Source organism: Malurus melanocephalus, unplaced genomic scaffold (genome assembly GCF_030028575.1).
Source record: "Malurus melanocephalus ecotype Western Australia unplaced genomic scaffold, MMel_1.1 scaffold_204, whole genome shotgun sequence".
Classification (NCBI taxonomy): Eukaryota; Metazoa; Chordata; class Aves; order Passeriformes; family Maluridae; genus Malurus; species Malurus melanocephalus.
The window spans coordinates 1,242,343-1,264,204 of NW_026623436.1; the positions used below are offsets into that span (position 1 = coordinate 1,242,343).

Consider the following 21,862-nt stretch of genomic DNA (forward strand, 5'->3'; position numbering starts at 1 on the left):
ATGAAAGAATGTAATAGGACTCAACACAACGTGCCTGATGATGGAATATTACTAGGAGCCACCTGTACCCTTTGCTGTAGTAACATCCCAAAACTTTTCCTTACAGCCTTTAGGTGGGGGTGGTCTAATGCTGCTACTGAGTGGTATTAGAAGGAAAACATCTCATACAGTATCATTGTCTACTTTTATTCTACCCTTCCTGGCTCAGCCAATTAATTCCGAGAGCAACAGTTGCCTATTAGGTAGCTAATGATGCAGTAATTTATGCTGGTTACATACCTCCTGCAGCTGGTAATGCATCCCAATTAYATGAAGCAAGACAGAAATCTGGAGCATCTCTTCCTCGGTCTTTCTTGCTTTTACAAAGAACATGCACTCTTTTCCACTCTGCTGTATAGATCCATAGGGTYTGTTCAACAATGTCCCTCCAATGAAGCATCGCTTGACTGTGTTATGCTATAGGATGATTGTCCTGCTTAGCCATGTCTGTCCTCAGCAGGCCTGGTGACTGCCAAAGCTGGCACTGTCAGCTCCTCATTTGCACGGCATGCCCAGCTGGGTGTCATGCAGCTCGATGGGAGTAGCCTGATTTTCTATGCAGACATTTCAATGGGGCCATAGGCAATAAATCGGTGTCCTATGGCGAGGGGTTTTTCTTCATGTCACTCACAATAAGAATTCAGCCAAAGATCCTTTGTGTTTTACCTCCGAGACGAATGTCATCCTACACTRAAACGACTTGCCCAGAGGATTACTTTAACATAACAAATATTTTTGAGCTGACTTACTGACTTGGCAGCAGGCGTGCTGAGAGTACTGTGAGGCTTGTGCTGAGGATGAAGCTCATSCTGCTAATCAGTACTGCTCCTCTGCTATCTCCTGCCTCTCTGTACCACTTGTCTCTTTGGGACAGAGCCCACCTATTTTCATTGCTTTGTTTTGATCTCCTATGTCTTTTTTTACTGTGTGCTTTGGACCCTTAAGGCTGTGATGCATGGCAAGGGTCATTCTAATATGAATGATTTTCTGRGTTTGTTCATTGTCCAGAACAACACTTTTGCATTTATTGAGAAGAAATATGCTGCTGTTCTTTCAGTCAGTCTGCAGGTCACAGCCCTCTCCTGGTACCTGGAGTGCATTGAGCTKATGTGTCTGTGCTGCTGGTAAGCAATGCTCACAAACACAGTTATCAATACTAAATGCTGTTTCTGTAAAGGRCTGTGTCTCACCACAGTGTTTTGTGGTTTGGTTTGKTTYTYTTCATAAGGAGAATTTATGTTGGYTAATTATTTAAACCAAGYAAAGTTCAAAATGCTATAAATGATAGTGTTTCCACCTTATTTACTAAGGAGTTTTACTGAGAAATKAATAATRTGGTATACCCYATATTTAGATAATAATGACAAAGRAGATAAGTGAAAAGGTAAGAAAACAAGCCTAGGATTCCCAGTCTAAGAAGAATTATGTGTGCACTTGACATTATTTGTCAAATGGAGGAAACAAACATGTCCAAAAGCCTCTGTAAAAACAGAAGGCCTTCATTTCTTGTGTTTTGAAGAGTAAGCCAGATGAGGAAGGGTGTGCAGGTGAGTCTTCCATGAGAGAGAAAAAGTTGACAAAAATCCAGGGAATCTAGATTAGAAATACAGTGGGAACTGGCAGTGGGGAGGCATTAAGGTCACCTGGATACCCAGTACCCCATGGACTACCAGACTTCTCCAGTTACACCTTTGGAAATACCTTCCCCATACCATTCCCACTCTTAGCACTGTGCTGCTCAACAGCCTTTGGAGCAGAGTCCATGACCCCCGTGTGTGWATCATGTCTGAYACAGRCAGGCTCAGTCTGTGKTGGAGGCTGCAGGTGCCATCAGACTGCAGTGGAAATGTTCTGCTCTGAGCCTKTGAGAGGGGAGGGAGCCAAATCCASAGCCACCGAGACCCTGTGTGGTGTTTCTTTATGCTGTGGTGGAAGCACCCAGCTCTGCTCTCAGTTAAAGTCTGGGCATTTTTGCACAAACTTAATAGCACAGGACATGCTGCAGAGCAAATGCATCAGGAGCAGAGTTGTGCTTTGTGTAAGGACTGACTGCGAGCAACAGCCAGCACTGAGAATGTGTTAAGGCTTCTGAGCCCCCTGCCACGTGTCACAGGAGGAACCAGATATTGTTCATCCCAGAGCTCACTTGGAGTGACACCTCAGTATTTTGACCACATGCAAAGGTCCCTTTCCCTCTTCACCTGGAGGATCTCTCCTGCTGGAGTTGGTTCTGGTCTAAAGGAGAAGCAGAAGAAAAGCAGTGAAGTGGTGAGAAGGCGTATTTGTACTGCCTCTGGTGTGGGCATGTCTGGATGAACTCCCGGTTTGACCTGAAGACTTCCTTTTTTTTTTCTTTTCTTTTTTTAACGAGCATTAGGGAATTCCTCACCAGCTTGTTCTTGCAGTAGCCAGGCCAACAATGACAAGAATGTGGAAATCARCTAAGCAATTATATTCACAGTGGTGGTTAACAGCATCCCTTCATCTGAAACAAATCAGTTACAGTCCAGTGAAACCTGCTGTACCTACTGCCTGTACATAATAGAGCCCTTGTGCATTTTCAGAGCGTGCCAGACCACTTAAACAGGATCGATGAGAGGCAACAGGAGAGAAATCCTATGTTTTATCAACCAGATACACAGAAAATTGGATATTCTTTTATTTAACCCTCTTCCACACAGAGAAATCTGCCATTGTATTTATAGGGGTATTTCTCTAGGTGCTGCAAAATGTCATAGGAATGAAGACCAGGAGCATAATTTAGAAATAGATGTGAATGAGAGTAATGAGCAATTGCCAAGGGAGGAAAAGTTGTCTAACAGACTTAAAACTAGTRGGAGTTACTGTGATCCTGGTCACCTCTGAAAATCTGCTGTGTTTGCTGTGCCACTGGTGATTAATCTGTGAGCTCCAGGAGTCCATGAATTGCTTCTCAGCATGTCTGTGAAGAGTGGTTAGGAACACAAGTGCTCATCTGCTGAACACCGTACAGACATTTCTAAAATAACATTTGTATCTGGCATGAAGATGATCAGAGACCTACAACTCAAACAAGACTACAAAAATGCAATATGTTATGATAGAYAGAAGCTTTTAGAAGTCAGCCAGGATGTGCAAGAGGCCGTTTGGAAGGTCTGCCCTAAGGTACACTCCCACTAATGTGAGCCCTGATACACACCTAGAGAGAATTTGCTTTTTGGTGTTTCCTGACCTAAAGAATCAGCTCCTGCTCTTGAACATGAAAGACAATCATGGTGCCAGGCTGTGCACCACAGAAATTCCTTGTTTATGGTGCTTTTGTTGTCTTTTTGAGACTTTTCAGTGACTTAGTGAGTGTTAGCAGGTTTGGGAAGATTCTGCAGTGGGGTTTAGCAGTGTCCAGCCAGCAGCCATACAGTTAATGCAGCTAATGCCTGCTCTTGCTGAATTTGTTGTTTGAATTACTCTTTAGTCTGCACAATTATCTTGAAAGTGAAAACAAGCTGGTTCAGAGTGAATTGAACAACAGGATCCTAAATGGAAGGGCAGTGTGAACTAGAGTAGCACATTTTCATGGATTAATGGCCAGATTGTTGTCTCATTAAAGTCCAATGGCAAAATTCCCATAYGCTACAATAGAGACAGGATTTGACCCTAAGAAAAGATTCCATTTGAAGCATTTGAGTGTCTCCCAAAAGCCAATTATTAAATCAGAGGCGCCGTAATAACTGAGCTCAAATTTATTTCAGGACCAGGAAGCACAGTTGGGAGGTCAGTACATGCTCACCATGTCATTTCTATGGTGACTTCATTGCAGAACTCAGCRCTGGGCTGTGTCCAGGGCTGACAATAAGGCTGAGCTGAGAAAGAGCCTGAAAGAATCGCATTGTAGCTGATGAAAAGGAGCTGTAGCCATCAGCCATGTTGTCAAGCAACCTGGCAAAAYACAAGCCAAAAAAGGTCTTTTCTGGTGACTGACTTCCACCCTGTTCCTCTTCTTTCAGTGCCACCACTAGTCACCACCTGGCCCTGCTCCAGGCTCTAAAGAAAGCTCCAAGTAATCAAATGCTTGCTGACAAAACCACGCTAACAGAATATGTTTGTCTCCTTGGTACAGTTTAATACCTGCACATCATTATTTTCTCTTCCTCTAAACAAACAAACAAAAAAAAAAATCAAGAGAAAAGACATATTTGCATGGCTCTGTGTGAAAATGTGTTGTGTGTTCACTTTTAACTTATTTTTTTCTTTTTGTTTGTTCATGGTTAAGTAGAAGAAATAACTGGTAGAGGCTTTCCCAAAATGCCATTTTACCTTTAGTGCTTTTGTTAGGGACACTAACCTCCTACTGATTCTGGACTCATTAACAAAATTATCAATGSCACGCATGTGCATGTCCTTTTCATACAGTGGCATGTTCTGAGCCTTGGAAATTGCAGAAGAGGTTTTAAAATCAGAAGGTGAGGAACTTGGTTGTCCAAAAAACTGTACACCTAGAAAAACTCACATAGTCCCCTCAACAAAGTGAATCCCTGTAGTGGAAACAACTCACTGGTTATAACATGGTGGTGCAAAAACAGCATCCAGCTGGAATAAATGATCTGGAGGGAAGTGCTGGCTCACTGAGACCTGACCTGTAACAAMCAGGAAACCTGATTTTGGAYTTTTTTTCCTTTCTTTTTCTTCATGTTTTTCTCCTTGGCTGGCAATGCTTATGCACGTGTTTGTCTRTAAGCAAGTTCTTGTTATCAGAAGACAGCCCCAAGACACTATTTTTAGTTGAACAGGCAGATAGCTGGTCTAGATCCATTCATATGTGTTCTCTTTTCCTTTCCCAGATGCTTTTGCTCTGATTTTATATTAGGGCTATTTGGCTAGAAATTAGAGGTTTCTTTTAAATAAATTTTTATGGCTTCTTTGTTTTGTATGCATGTGCATGTGTGTGTACCCAGCCTCTCAGAATAATATTATGAGAAAAACTAATTTATAAAATAAATAAAACTCAGCCAATAGARCATATGCTGTTTCTTACTATCTTTTCAGTCAGAATTGTGGAAGTATTTAGGCAGAGCTCTATTAAATCTCTGGCATCTGAACACAATTAAATTAGAGACGTATTTTGTAAATATATCTTTGATAATCCAAGTAGATATATTCATGCATCTACAAGTACATAAATGCTTCTGGAAGTGGTTCTATTTCCATGAAGAAAATTTAAATTTTATTTTCATTTMATTTTTATTTTGACTAAATAGATTTCATTTTTGATTATTTGTTTTTTTGGTAAAAGAATGGAGAAGGAAAACTAGTTCTCCTGTATCAAATATGAGTTTGTTTTCCAACACTATTGCTAGCCCAAATGGACAGAAAATACTGTACCTGCTAACTAAATTCAAATCMAAAGACACAAAGTTGAGCAGAAATTAAAATATTTAAGTTTGAAAGACTGCACTTCATTGGCATTTGTTCCATCCAGTACCTGATACTGGATTTTGACTCTGTTGATTCTCCATAAATTTAAAACTATGGGGCTTTCTTCCTAGAAATGTAGCTTAATAATGCAACATTTCTTTTGCTACAAAAGTTACATTTTTTTTTAAAAACCTTAATTCTGTAATATCATAGAGTCATAGAATATCTCCAGTTGGAAGCAATCTATAAAAAATCATTGAGTCCTACTCCCTGCTCTTTACAGGACCTTCCTGGTTTAGTATGATTGAACCTTGGTATGTCTTGCCATTGCTTCAACTTTCACTTAAGAAAGGTTTTATTTTTTAATAATAATGGAGTAATTGTCATTGTTTAAATTTATGTTTTTGTCTAGCAAATAAATTCTGAAGACTTATCATATCTGATCTGCTCTGGATTCAACATGAGTTTTGCTGTGGAGCCAGGGTTTTACCACTGGAGTCCACTTTGTCTTAAGCTGGAAAGAAGGACTGGGTTGAGTGCTAAGCCAAAATCTCTGGCTAAGGAACAAAGGAAGTTTAGTCCACTTTGCTTTCTGTTTCAGTACATGCAGGGTTTGATTTTGCCAGGCCTAAATGTCAGCTTTATAATTTCCACCCTAGCCTGCTGCTGAGTGAAGGTCTGCATTAGGCTCAGAACAAATCTGCAAGCCTTGGGCGGARGAGGTGGCTTTCAGACAAACTTCTAAATTGGTTTTAAAGTTTTAATTTTAAAAATTTATTCCAGCAGAAGGATTAACTCAGTGCTTTTGTCTTTAGACAAGCAACTGCTCACCTTTAGACTTCATATCACTGATCATCATCCTGGGACTCAGACACAGAGACACCGCCCTCCTTCCTTTGGGGAGTCCAGACTCCCTCTGTGGTTAGGCTCTCTGTTGTCCTTTGCATTTTTGAAGAGTTGAGTTGACAGGACTTTAGGAATAAAAGGTTGTTTTGAATTGTTAKGGATACTGTTGCTGAAGGGGAAGGCTTTGAGCTGTTTCTGGAAGGTCACATCCAGGATCTTCTTCACAGTCTCTGAAAGCTTCTTCCAGAGCTAGGTATCTTTGACATGTGTGAAGCTTGCACACAGTTTGCCTTGGGATATGGTATCTGCCCTGTTTCAGCCCACCAGACACTGCAGTGGTTCAGAGATCAAGCTCTAAATCAAAATTCAATCTGTATCCAAGGGCTTGGTCCACTAAAYCTTAGTACGGGTTGGGTTGGAAGCAACTTTAAAGACTGATTTCTTTAAAAAGCAAGACTCAAGGTTCAACATGGTTGGCTGGGAAACAGTGCATACACTGGAACAGAAGGATGGTGGCATCACAACAGCAAAGGGAGCAGGTCACCACTGTGCAAAGGGAGCAGGTCACCACTGTGTGCCAGCTGCAGTGATTTTATGATCTTCAAATCAGTGTGCACCATGTCACCTAACTCAGCTAAAGCAATAAATGTGTAGGAACTGTCTGAAGGACCATCTTTCTTTATTACTGGCATTATTTGTACACAGAATGCTATAATTAAAGTATTTATAACAATTACTACTAACTGTGAAAAAAAATCAACTTATAGTGCAAGTTTTTTTATTGTGTGCTGAGGCAGCAATCAGCTTCATCCTGCAGGTTTGGCACTAATGGTATTCATTTCCTCAGTTTCTGGCACGCACACATCTACTATCAACTAGCAAAAACAAAAACCTTGCTTCAGGAAGTCATCAGAGGAAATACAATGACAGCGTGTCAGTTCTGCAGCCCAAACAAAATGTTCACTGATGTTCTTGAAAGCTCTGAGTGATACATCCTGGAAATAGCAACTGCCACGAGATAATCTGGCATTCGTTATCACCTCTGCCATGCAACTTCTGTACATTTTCTGTGGAAGAAAATCAGAAGAGAGAGGACAGGATAAGCAGGCTACATCTGAGTTGTAGTACAGCAGTTGTAACTGCTCTGGAAATTGGAGTGCAATTGATCTTRGAAGTGCTCATGCCCAAGTAGTTCTCACACAGGGTCCCCTTGGGCCCTGGAGGGACCAAACCAGCTCCTGGTGTGGAGTCTGAAGTATCCCACTGACTTCCTCCTGACCCTTGCATACTGGATGCATATTGGAGAGCTGCACTGAAAAATCCTCTTGCCCACACAGATATCAGGACTGGGATTCCATCTCTCGGGCTCATGGGCTTTTGTACAGCCTATTGCTTTTATTTACTGAAGAGGCTGTTGATGCATGTGTGTGCCCATTCTTAAATAACTTTCAGCACCTCCTTGGTGTGCTTCTTAGCTTCAGGACTTCCCTCTGAGAGCATCCTTTAGTCAGTCAAAATTGCCCAGCTCTTCTCCTGGGTTTGGAGAGGATGCTGCCATGTGGCRGCAAGTCAGCCACACTGCCAGAAAGGAAATAACGTTGGTTAGTGACTGACCTGGAAAAGTCAGCACTTCTGTGTACTGATGAGACAGGTACTCTGACAACCATGCTTTTATTGTGAGGAATAACAAAGCAGAGTGTGACTTTTTAGATTTTGTTCAATGCTAAATGTAAGGGTAATTGACAACTTAAGGGGTGCTCCCTTTCTCAGATTTCATAGACAGCATGTTAACTTCTTATATCTGAGTTTCAGGCCAAGAAGGAAGGAGCTGAATGTGATAAAACTCCATATAACCATTGACAACTGCCAAATCATATTGATGGCAAATTGTAGCCTTGTTTTCCCAGAACATAAGACCCTTGGGTTGGGTTGGATGGRACCTTAAAGATCATTTTCAGRGGRTTCYAAYCCCCTGTCAGGGGCTAGGATGTCACCCACTAGACAAGGCTGCTCAAAGCCCCATCCAAGGTGACTATGAACATTTTTCAGGGCTGAAACATCCACAGCTTCTCTGGGCAACCTCTTACATACAGTGTCTTCCCACCCTCAYAGGAAATAATTCTTTCCTAGTATCTACTCTAAACTTGGCCTCTTTCAGTTTGAAGCATTCCCCCTTGTCCCATCACTGCATGCCCTTGTAAAAAAWWWKRAWKKTTTTTCTAAAAAAAAAGTCTTTTGTCCAATTTACACCTACCCTCTTTCAGTTTAAAGCCACTAACCCTTGTCTAATCACAACAGGCCCTACTAAAAAGTCTGTCCCCATCCCTCCTATAAGTGCCCTTTATATTTTTAAAGGTCAATATAAGGTATCCTTCTAACTTTTTGGCTCAGATTATCCAGGCCTTCATTTGTTTCAAACACTGAGAAATTAAAAATCATTTTACTTTTGCTTTACTCTGATGTTGCTGCATTGTTGTGGTGCCAGGTGGAGGAGAATCAAAACTTTGGCTTCAAACCTGAGTTTGAGGGGTCTGTTCCCAAAAATATGTCCTGCATACAGGTCTTTCATGGCAGGTCATGAGTGACAATCATGTCAGTGTTCCCAGTATTTGCAGACTCTGCCTCCAATGCTCCCCACACTGCAACATCCCTTTTTAGCAAGGCAGGTATCATTAAGTTGAAACCCCACTTTGAACAGCAGGTTAGAAGGTTTGATTGGTGTTTCCTGACAGAGGTGCACGAATGAAATCAATGCTTTAGCCATTGCCTTCACCTGATCATCCATATATCAAATTATTTTGGGATAACACTTGTGTATTGAAGAAGCCTGGACTGTTTGTTACCCTTACTGAGGTCACATTTCTCTTTGTGTCATTCAGCCAGATTGTTTCGGGTACAGAGGAATAAATGTTCTGCTGGAGGAAGGAAACTGCTCCGTTGGTCTCGGACAAAACTTGTCCATGCTAGGACAGGCTGCAGTAATTSTGCTGAGATGGACAGGCAGCAGCCATGCCAAGAATAATATTATTTGCATTTTAAGCTATAGCATCTAATGGGATCAAGAACAGAACCAATTTATTTCGAAACTCATGTGAAAGTTCGCCAGAGGAGTGATTTACAGCTTCCTAGCAATAATGAACAGCTCAGCTGTCTTGACCAACATGTGATCACGCATGTTACAAACTGACATAAATATTTCATAACATCTTGCTGCAATTGCTGTCCCACAGAAATGTTTGTCAAACAGCTCAAGGAATCAAGAGGGTTTTAATCTTCAAATTTTATCTCAGAGTAATTGTGCTTTTTTTTCCYTCTGAACTTGAATAACTTGTTTCATACTGTCCTTGATTAAAAACAGTTGGAAGAGGAGGATGGGAGTTTCATTTTTGAACATCTTTTTWAAAAAATCTCAGGAACTTTATTAGGTATTTGATTTATAGTTTCGTGATAATATCTTTCTAGTGCAGTGTGTGCTTTTGAAACTTAAAATTGTTAAGCTCAGTCTTGAGAAAGTGATAAAAATTAAAGCCCTTGTATGAAATTAGAGGTATTTTGTCACCTGGAATATTTGGACRTAGTCTACTCGCACCATATGGAAACAATAGAACTGACATTTTGAGGAGCTAAGAAAGTGGAAAATAAAAGGACTATATAATTGGAAGAACATTTAGAGGTCCTGAAGGGGAAATTTGATAGAAAGGATGTAACATTTTGTATTGTGTTATTGTAGAAATTGCATTGCAGATGCTTCGGAGTTGAAGCCAAGTATGCCGAGTGCTGAGCATTCAACTGCGCAGAATTTAGCAACAGCTCACATTGAGTTGGCAGCAAAGAAATGATAGCAGATAGAGTGCACGCAAAGGTGGTGAGAGCTGGAGACACAGAGGGTCAGACTGCATGTATGTGATCACTTCATACATCTTCCTTTTTCCTCTCTGCATGAAAAGGAGTTAAAATTTTGAAGTTTTCAGTCAAGGAGGRCAAGGGGATGGGTCAAGGGGTAGTCACGGTAGGCCAGCTACTCGCCTGATGGTGCCAAAAGTAGTTTGGACACTTGGATGGCTGATCCACATGTGCRTAGGAAAGCATGTGCTTGGCAAAGCAACAGCCCCTGAGGTCAGCACGGAGATCATTTTAGGACTGGCTTTAGGCTGGATTGGAAAAAGATGTGCATTGGGACTAAGGTTTAGTATATATGTGTGTGTATATATATATATACATACACACATGTATTTGTTTATGTGCATATATGCAGCTTTAGGTTTAGCTACCTGTCAGTCTTAAAGGGGGGTTTTGTGAAATGCAGAGAAATGCTGGAATAAAGAGAGGGAAGCAATTTGCTTAATGCCTTAAAAGACAAACCAGTGCAGGGTTGAGTCTGTGGAAAGCTGAGAAATGGGAAGAAAAATATCACCATGGCAATAGAGCACACCTAAAGACTGAGCTGCCATATGAAGACTGCACAGAGATCTCCAGAGGGAAGCTGGACACTCTTGAGATTGCATGCCTCTGGTGTGTTCCAGTGCCAGTGGGCACTGCACTGGGGAACAATTTGTCTGTTGAGCCCCAGCATAAGCTGCCTGGGTTGAAGTCCATCAATGACCTTGCCATGCAGGACTGCAGAAGCAGAAAGGGGAAAACAAAAGTTGTACAAATGACTCAGATAGGAAATGGAGGGTCACACAGATTTCATGCAGGATGCTCTGATTACCTGCATGTTAGTTGCCTTCAAGTGGTGGTTGTGTCATTGAATGAGAGCTCAGGGTGTTTTTTCTAGTGTGTTTATTTTACTAAGATGGCAAATTTCTTACTTAGAGCCTTGTCTATGTCTTGTGTTCCTAATTTTTAAAAGAAAACATTGTATTTCTCCAGAGTCCTTTATCTGAGAGGGTATCTGAATGTTCTGTAAACATCTCAAATGCTCTGAAGCTGACATATGTTAGATCTCCTCTCACAGCTCTCCACATTGTGGTTCAGGAGCCAAGCCTGCTTGTCCTGGATCAGACAAAAACATCTGATACTGCTCAAGAAGCTGCTGCTATGGTATCTTTCTTTGCTTTGGTAGAACCAGCATGTGAAGAATGACAGGGACAAGGACATAGGAATGGTACAGTGGAGAAAACCTCTCTGGTAAAGTCAGTAGCAAAACTACTCTTGATTTCATTAAAATTCAGCTTCCATCCAAACGTTTTTCTTGTGAAACAGCTTATTGTATGGCCTAGGCAGTGCTTTTCAGTGGCGTTTAACAGAATTACAGCATCAGCAAGCATCCATGAGCTGTAATCCAGCTCCAGGCTAAATTTGGAGCAGCCCCATTTGCTGGGGTGGCAGTAGCAAATGAGATACAAATTRGAAAGAGACCCACAGCATGGTGCAGTTTGCGTGCGAGCAGTAAGTGCACAAGCCTAATTTTATGTCATTTACTGGGACCTCAGAAGGAAGTTAGTGCTCTCAATAGCACCAGACACAAATTGGATGCAACCACATTTCACATGATCAGCTGCATTTACAATGGGAGAAGTTTCCAGRCATTGTAAAACTGGCTTTTAAAACTGTTTTCCTAATGTTTTGGATCACATTTAAACCTTAGAATTGYCTTGGTCTTTCTTCTCAGACATACTTACTCTTTCAAATTGATGATGAAGGCTGGTTTTCATAGGCTTAGGAATGCAAGCATTGTCATTTATGCTCAATTCTTCCTGTCTACTGGCAACATTATATTTGGGAGAAAAGTGTGTCKCCAACATCACAGTAACTGCCACAATCCATCAGAAATATGGGGGTTAGTGCTTGGCAAACTGCCTGCAGAAACTGATTTTACCCTGCCCTGTTTCCTCATGGGAAGAAATAATAGCTTCCCCCTTAGCTGAGACATATGAATGTGGACTGTGAGCTTCCCATTTCTATTCTGGACCAGCTCATTTCACTCAGTAATTGACATGAAAAGCTGGACAGTCATAGGTGTAAAACTGATGTGAAATTACCCAGGGAGACTGCGAATAAAGTAGGGGATACACCAGGAAGTCTTCATTTGCTTTGGRGTTAGGAGGGCCAATCCACCAGAATCTGTGTGCCAGGATCCCACAGGATGTATTTGATTCGGGGCTGGGAATTTGGGGTTTGCCTCAGTATTCTGCCCATGTGCTTGGTCATAGCCCCAAACCTGATGTCCTCATTGCTGCTTACTCCATCAGGCCACACTTCTCTACAATATTTTGCTGCACATGAGGAGCAAACAGCAAGTACTTCATGATATAGGGTCATCATTACTCTGTTTTTTGCATGTACACGTGTGTCCTACACCATTTGGGATTCTGTGCTACTCTATTGCACTTAATAATTTCTTGGGATTTCTCTGGGTTTTTTTTTCCCCGTAACACCTAATTTTTCTACATATGGCAGTCTTGTTCTCCATGAAGTGCTTTTACTCTTCTCCTTTAACAAAAACACTTGAGCTTGTATTTAGACACATCATGCAACATAAACATATTTGTGAATCTAGTCAAAATCAAAAGAAATGTCAAACTTACTTGTCTTTCATAGAGCCAAAGAAATATTCCCATTAGCTTGGCTAGAACTTTTTGAGGATCTAAGCACTGCTTTTGTGGGAAGAAGCAAGTGTGCCAAACAAGCTGTACTTTGGGGAAGTTTCTGTAGTTCACTSTTAAAAAATCTGGTTTCCTCAATGCGACAGAATCCTATTTCCAGACAAAACACATAACGTCCCTAGCATATAGATTTTGGGTTTTTTTGTATGGAGGACAAATTGCTGCCCTGGAGGCTGACAAACTGCAGGAAATCATAATGAGTTCTCCACTAAATTTGGTATAGAGCTGTACCCCTGCAGTCTGAAATCACACTGCAGGGCGTAGGGAGTTTGGCATTGCAGTTCCTCCTATGGATTAATTAATAAATCCCTGAAGACATTTTTCTTATGGGTTTTATTTATTGAAGTAAACCTCCTGTAACACGGGGGAAGAGCATGGCTTTGCTGCTTCTTCCCTGAGACCTTGTCACATCTTGCCTGTGACAGGCCCCTCAGGAATGTCCTCACCATGAAAGCATTTGCTTCTGTGAGACAAACTGTGCAGGATCAGGTCCCTTTATCACAATGACTTTTTCATTCCAGTTCCAGTTCTGCTCAGTCTTACATTGGTGTAAACCAAAAGTCACTGAGAAAAATAATAGAAATGTAATCCAGTGGAAAAAAAAAAAGTTACTTGCACAAAACAAAAGAGTTACTGGTAAAACCTAATTAATACTAGGGACAACTTACGTTGTAATTGAATTAGAGGACCTCATTAAAGATGGTTCCCCAGGAGCTAAAACAAACACAAAGTTGATTTGTTTAATTATCTTTGTCTTGGAGTTTTCARTAGTGTTCCCAGTCTCTGTGGGAGAGGAAGGAAGAACAATATGAAAGGATTAGAAATCCACTATTATATCATTTTGTTACAAAGGGGATGGCTGAGGGTGAGAGATTTTTTYAACTAGTGACTGTGAACTCAGACAGAGGAACAGACACTGTGAGAAGAATTGTAARTCACAGTCAACTAAGATTTGTCCAATAATAACTGCTGAGAAGGCACACTGGGGATTCTTTTTTCCAGATTTCWGAGATGTCTTCCCCATACCCCAAAGCATTACAGGTTTGGGTTTTTCCCAAGCTTAAGGGCACAAACGCATACMAATGAAAGGTAATATGAGGCTAGAAGGCATTTAAAATGAGAAAATAAAGGACTGACCTCAGATGTCCYTCCTTCACTCTTTTTATGCAAGTATTATTTCAGATACAGCTTTTCAAGGGTAGAATGCAGTKCCTGTCAGTCCATCCACACCAGGAAGAGAAGCTTGAGTAGCTGAGGAGCACTGGGAAGAAGCTTATCAAGTCAGTTGAAGTCAAGGAGGTCACAGTACAATCTGATCTTTGTAGAAAAACCTTTCTCAGTGAAGAAAATGGAGGTTTTCTGCTGCTGCTCTCTGCTCCCCACCCCTTGTGTGCAGTCTCAGTGGGGATTAATTTAGTTTCTGGTGCTGACCCCTTATGGGAGGGACTTTTGCTTGCAGATTATCAAAGTACATCCCAACCGTAAAACTGGACAGGTGCAAATATCTATGGAAAACACATTACAGTGTTACAATTTTATTCTATAGAATTTTATTATATATACTGGAAAATATTTTTTAAATGTATTTTATTTTTAAATGTATTTTATTCTGTATATTTTATTTATTCTGTATACAATTTCGTTATTCTGTATAGAATAAGCTTATTAAGTTCCCCGAGTACTAGGTCTTCTCTAGTCTGGCTGCTAACATATTAATTATAAAAGAGTGGATTAACTGCACCTGCTTCTGCAGTGCTGATCCCTCTGAGTCTGTATTTCCCTGTGTACCCTTCCAGCACTCTGCTCTAGTCAGACTAGGAAGTTCCCAGTTCCAGGGACTGTTGCCAAAGGGTTGGAGATGTTCACTTGTTTACTCAGCTCAGAGACTGCCAGACCAGCTTTCCTTGCATGGACGAGGGATGTGGTCCCAAAAGTTTCCTGAGTACTGCAGCTGGAGTCCCARCATCACAAAGGGCAATGGGCTGGGACTCTACAAACTGCATAAACCCCTGGTCTGGCCATCTGAGAAGTCCCAGAGCCCTGCCTGTGCTGTGGTTGCTCACTGCTCTCTAGAGCACCGGGATATGAATAGATGAACCGAGCCAAGAYTTTGCTCCAAAAACGTGCTTATGAGCTGGAGAGTATCTGAGTCACACCAGACTGCAGTTGTTCTACACTAGGAAAAGCATAATTCAACCCTTGATGAGGCACCCATTACCTTAAAAACAGTTTTCTGGTACCATAAGAACTCTCATTTGTCTCTTTGTTCCYACCTACAGAAGACTGATTTATAACAAGCAAGTTATAAATCCAAGCCATGCTAGCATCCCTCCTGCTTCTATCCAGCCATGAGTGAAACAACCCTTTCTCAAAGCTGGAAAGTGCAGACAGTGATAAAACTAATCGTTATCTGTGAATTGGCTTCACCCTTCAGTTTCTGAAATAAATGGCTTTTATGGGTCTGAACTGCAAAGAGGGACCTGCCACATAACAACCTTGGTGCTGCCAGTGATGTGAAAACAGAAGCATTTGAGGTTCTTTGCAGTAAGTCTTTTTCAGAACAAAACCCCTCACTCAGCCCCTGTGTAGCGTGAAGCCGTGTGGGCAGCTGATATTCTTGCCTTTGTTTTTGGTTAGTGAATGGCATCCGCCCTCTCCATGCCAACTCATTTCCAACACATTTAAAATTTAATCTGAGCACCTGCCTTTAGTTCTGCAAGGTTGTGGCTCATCATCAAATCATTAGACCTTTCAAGACCAGAAAAAGGGTGGTACAATATGTCTTTCAGGCAGTCTTAAAAAAAAAAAAAATCCAACTCTAAAAGCTTTAATCTTAAACATAGCAATACCTCAGTGAATTTGAGCTTTTGATCTGGGGCAGAATGTGTTTCCAAATTCATTTCACGCTGTGCTGTTTCAGTGAATATAACCACCTCACCATGGGGTCCTACTTCTAGAGCTTCACAGAAACTTCAGAAAGCAGYCCTAATGTCAGAGCTGGCAATTTCTGTTCAACTCCCAACTCTGCCCCAGAAGCACTGGATGATGGACCAGCTCTGTACTGAAAAGTGTTTTGGAGATTTAACTGGTTGKGGAGGCAGCAAKTTCCTYATCACACATGTTTGTGATTGCTCCRGTMCGAAGATGCCTATACTGGTATAGCTCGTTCAAATAAATGCAGAACTGCAATAAATGCAGAACTGCAGTGAGTTAGAGGTGTGTCACTATTGCCATGCTTACCCTTGGACTGCTCACAGCACAACTGTGGCTGTGTTTRAACCATTTGAGCAGTCTGAGCTGCTCCTGGTCTTGTGGGATGGTTGGAGATAATATGAGGCAGAGCCCAACCCACCAGAAAACAAGAACAGGTTACTACAGTGGCCTTCAGGCTATTGTTTCTGYAAGGCATTGTGGTATTATTTTGAATAGAAATGAGCTGATATACAGAAAGTTTTTCTTCTATTAGATGTGTGGATAATTTGATGAAATATTACAACTTTTTGCTGTTTTATTGTGTTGGAAAATCARTGAAAGAACTTTATTTCCTATTGAAAAATTGCCACAAGAATATTTTCAGTGGTTAGGTGCAGAAATGCTTAGGACACTGTTTTTGTGCTTTTCTATCTCTTTCAGAAGAGTAGCCACTGCAGGTTTACTGTGTTAGCTGAGCTTCATTTCTGTTCTAGGGGATGAGCAGGGAGCAGGTCTGGCACCTGGATTGGCCAACCTGTGATGAGACTTTCTCTAGACAAGCAAATGGAATACTTACTGCCAAATATTTCTTTGTCTCATTATCTGTCCTCCATGTTCAAAGGTCACAGGAAGTAAATGGTTTTTAATAGTATTATTTTTTATCCGTTCATTGTAGATAAACTTTGACATTCACAGTAGTTGTATTTTCCCTGCTCTGAYATAATATTGGCAGTGTAAATCCAAATACTGATTCAGAGCTGATTCCGATGTTGATCTTAGTCTAGCATTTCAGAAGTTTCCAGCTTGAAGAATGCAGATGATTACAAGTTTTCTGATGGAAACATGTTGCCTTTTTTTTAAATTCAGAAATGATGACTTACAAAAACTCAGACTTTTATCTTGTGGGAATGTACCAGTTCTGCTATGGAACTCATTTGGGGGAAGGTTTCTTGTGTCCAGGGAGGAAATTTGGGTCAGAAATGTCAGGCATTTCAGCAGCAACATCCACATACTGGGTATAACATTCAAAAATGACCATGGAGACCTCAGTGCTGTTTCTGGGCTTGGCAGCAAAATCCTGACCTCCTGCTTCCCAGACAACTGCTGAYTCCTCATCTGCTGGCTGCAAGAGAAGCGGTTTCTCTCTGCTGTGCTCTTACAGCAAAGACTTTTGAAAATACTTCRCTCTATCCAGATAGAGAGCAGAAAAAAACCTTTGAAAATGCTTTTGAGATAGCTCTAGCTATCCTGGAGGCTGAATAACTTTTCTAAAATACATGAAGGCTTTTGTTTTCTTTTAATTTGCACRAGTGCACGTTTTACTAATGAAAGGAGTGTCACACCATGTACGTACAAAGCATGGATCTGGTAAACAGGGAAATTAGTTTCAGTCCTTCCCTCTGTCCTGGCACAAATTCCTTGGCATTGCTGATAGCTTGACAAACGTTTTTGCCAGCCTCTGCACTACTTACAAATGAATGGCTCTTCCAGTTAYTCACATCCCCAGTGGCTGTGCCCAGGTTTGCCAATGCCTGTAGCCATCTATGGTGCATCACCAGCCAGGGGAGCTGCTCTGAGATCGAKTGACCTGGTTATTTTGAAGCCAGGTGCTTCCTCTTGCTGATTAAGCATGTGATGGCACACATGCTCGTACTGGCACAGCCTCTGGGATGGCACAGGGATGGGAACAAGCGCCAGGAGGGGAGGGAAGGCTGCCAAAGCCAAGTTCATCCAGATACATCCTCAGTTTTTCTCTTGCAATTGTAACAGTTATTTGTCATAGAGAAATGTGAAATCCATGGTGGAAAAAAGCAGTTTAACAGCTATGCAGCCATAAAGCTGCTCATTAACATTTTGTCAAGCATGCGTCTGTGTGCTTGAGTAGATGTTGTTCAATAATTACAGATTTTGGATATTTTACTGCCAGCTTCTCATCAAGATATGAGTCAGTTGGTTAGTTAAGGGTGAAGTTTTCATTAGGATTTAAGCTCCTTAGACACTCCTGAAAATGTTTTCTTCCTTCCCTCTGTCTAAACTGCTACCAGCATAGCAGAAATCCAGTTAATTAAGGACTCTCATAATCTTCTTTGAAGACTGCAGAATGGATTTACCATTGCTGTTCATCGGGCTGAATCCAGCACAGGGCACTGCTGGTGGTCTGGAGCATCAGCCCCTGCATGCACGGGCACGGGACATGATCAGGTTTCTGTCTAGGAAGCGTGAACTTGTCCTGTAAGAGCAGGGTCATCCTACAAAATCTGACATTTGAGCTCCAGCTGTGGGACAGTGTCAGTTACTTTAAAAGACTTGTGGCACTCTAYGTGCTACTTGTATTTTAAACAAAGGGTCAGCACTGAGAAAGCATCCTCATGGCCTGTCTTCTGCACTGCTAATATGAAAAAAAATAATGTGTGTCTAATATGAAAAAAAATTCTGTGTCTGGTGGTAAACCATAAGGTAACAGAAGTAGATGAGATAGGTATACTATGCAGTATCCAAATATAAATCTTTGCTGTCTGGAGGTTGGCAAATGCAAACCCCTTCTACAATAAGGCTGTAAGGATGATCCACAGAACTACAGACCTGTCAGCATGACCTTGGTGCTGGGGAAGGACCTCTTGAGAGGACATCKGGGGAGGGTTTTCTTGAGAGCCATCATGCAACATGTGCAGGACAAGCAGGGGATCAGATCCAGGCAGCATGTGCTTGTTAAAAGCAGGCCCAGCTTGACCAATTCAATCTCCTGCTATGATCATGACCCAGTTAGTGGATGAATGAAAAGCTGTGGATGTTGTCTACCTGGACTTTAGTAAAGTCCTTGACACAAGTCTGATGAGGAGTGGCTGAGGGAACTGAGGATGTTTATCCTGGAGAAAAGGAGGCTCAGGGGGGACCTTTATTGCTCCCTACAACACCTGAAAGGAAGGTATAGCCAGGTGGGAGTCAGTCTCTTCTCACAGATAACGAGTGATATAATGAGAAGCAAGTGTCTCAAGTTACAYTAAGAAAGRTTTGTATTAAATATTAGGAAAAAWTTCTTCATATAAGGTGTCATCAGGCATTGGAACAGGCTGCCCAGAGAAGTGGTGGAGTCACCAYACCTGGAGGTATTTAAAAGCAATGTGGATGTGGTGCTTATGGACATAATTCAGTGGTGGACTTGGCAGTGATRGGTTAACRGTTGGASTTGATGRTCTTTGAAGTCTTTTCCATGATTCTAAACATGTTATGTTTAGATTCTATGATTCTAAACATGTTATGTGATTTGTAAAGGGGTATGATTGCTGGGCTTCCAGGAAGGCTGTGGAAACTGGCAGGCATGAGCTAATGAAGTAGTATAAAAGGAGTATGAAGTGAAAGAAATACTAAGAATATTTATCCTACAAAGTTGAAAACACTATAGAAATAAACCAAATYCAGATGGCAAAAGAGTGTGAGTCATTAAAGCCCTACTGGTGTTGGGACTGCTAATCCAGAAGCTTCAGGGTTTGGGTGGTCTGAGCTCCACACTCCCTGCAGGGCAGCACTGCCTCCAGGCCCACAGGGGCTGTGTGCTGTTGTTTGCTCTGTTCTTGGGTATCCTAGCTGATAGTGCATATCATGCCATTTGAATGTGCCTTCCTTTTTTCTTCCTAGGGAATGGCTTTTACTCTTGAAGAAAGGCTGCAGCTGGGAATTCATGGCCTCCTTCCTCCTTGCTTCCTGAGCCAAGACATTCAAGTCCTTCGTGTGATGAAAAACTTTGAAAACAAATCTAACGATCTAGACAAGTATGTCAAAAACATCTTATTTCATCTCACTTCCTCCTTTACTTTTCAGTATTCKTTAAGGAAGCCTCAAGGAAAAATTGTGGATTCTGCTTCAAGAGAGACATTTCCCTYTGAGTCGCTTTTTTGCAGCTGTTCCTACTCTCCAGCAGTAGAATCATGGAGCAGTTTTGGGTTTAAAGGCACCTTGAAAATTTAGCTCCAAGCCCCCTGCCATGGGCAGGAACACCTCCCACTCAGCCAGGTTGCTCAAAGCCCCATCCAGCCTGGCCTTGAACACTTCCTGGGCTCCTGTGGGCAACCTGTGCCGATGCCTCAGCATGCTCACACCTAAAAAAATCTTCTTCATATCCAATCTAAACAGTTTGAAGCCATTCCCCCTTGTCYTATCAATACATGCCCTGGTAAAAAGTCCCTCTCCAGCTTTTATTTAGGTGGCCTTTAGGTACTGGAACTTGCTAGAAKGTTTTCCCAGAACCTTCCCTTCTCCAGGCTGAACCATGCCAGCTCTCTCAGCCTGACTTCAAATGAGAGGTGCTTCAGCCCTCTGATCATCTTCATGACCCTCCTCTCGACCTGCTCCAACAGGTCCACTGATGTTACTTTTTTTCTGCCACTGCATTGCTGGAGAGTTCTGGTACACTTTGGGAATAAGAAAAAAAGCAGAGCTCTGAAGGTAGAGCGAACATATGCACTCCATGTACCTTGTCTGTATGCTTATCAACACACTCACTGAAATACTGGACAGAAGAACAGAAAAAAACTGTCAGGGTTAGGAAAAAATAAAACAGAAGCAATAGTGTGTATTGACTAATGTTTCTGTTCCTGAGCTTTCATTGCATCCAGTTCTGTTCATCAGGGTTATTGATGGAAGATGGTTTTGATCCCCACTGTGTGGGACCATAGGGTTTGCATCTCCATCTCTCTGAGCTGCCACTGATCTGAGGACTGAGGCAGTAGGACTCTTACCCTGTAGACAAATTGCATTGGCTTTTCTGTGTCTCAAATACCTATGTTGATCTTGAAAACTATACATTGATAGCCATGTACGGTGCCTTTTGATGCAAATTCCACAATTCCAAGGTTGTACATGGGTGTGATAACTAACCCTACTGAGTCTTTGTGAGCTGTCACAGAGGATGGAGGAGCTGGTCAGGCTCTCTGGGAAATTTTGCTCCAAGTATCTGCTCATCATACAGCACAAAGGAGTGTCAGGGCTTGGGAGAATTGACTCCACACTGCATGAGCCAACAACTGCTTTTTATGAAACTCTGGACAACCATGAATACTGATATAGAATTATTTTATTTTGCTTTAAAGGTATATTGTTCTTATGACACTGCAAGACAGGAATGAGAAGCTTTTTTACCGAGTGCTGACCTCTGATATYGAGAAATTCATGCCCATAGTTTACACTCCAACAGTTGGCCTGGCTTGTCAGCAGTATGGTTTGGCTTTCAGGAGACCACGGTGAGTGAAGAGATTGTGTTTGCCCCTTTTTTAAATTTCATGTGAGTGTTTCTTTTGTATCGACACCAGCTTTATGTGGGTGGCCCTAAACATCTAAAACTCAATCCCTCATCAAAACATGGACCAGCAAGCAGCTTCGTGTGTGTACATTTGATGATGAGTTGGGGAGTCGAGAATAGCTCTGACTTCTTCCTATAAACAGTGAACAGAGTGGTTTTGTTCTCAAACAGTACTGTACAGTCCCCAAACAGCTCMCTGAGCTTACAGCTGCACCCCTTCCCATCTGCTGTCTCAGGAGCACTGAGTGCCCTCTGCAATGCTGTTTGAGTAATTGTTGGGTTTTGGATACATTGTGCTGATTTTGGACTTTTGTATGCACTTCCACAAACTACCCCATTAGAATCATTTTCATGGATGATGATCTGCATCAGTGCCTCCCTCTCTACTCAGTACAGTCACTGTGTAAATTCATGCAACATTAAACACTCTGTACCACGCTGGAAGACCCCATTTTGCATCAATCTTTTTAATGATTAATGCTTAGATAAA

The 21,862-nt window shown here is 41.7% G+C and overlaps 1 protein-coding gene across 1 annotated transcript in view; it reads left to right on the forward strand.

Moving 5' to 3' along the window:
• The window catches only part of ME3 (malic enzyme 3), a 118,172-nt gene that overhangs the window by 46,424 nt on the left and 49,886 nt on the right, over positions 1–21,862 (forward strand). The window contains exons 2-3 of the mRNA XM_057373659.1: positions 19,713–19,846; positions 21,164–21,313. Coding sequence (XP_057229642.1) covers positions 19,713–19,846; positions 21,164–21,313 — 284 coding nt within the window. The remainder of the gene's footprint in view (positions 1–19,712; positions 19,847–21,163; positions 21,314–21,862) is intronic.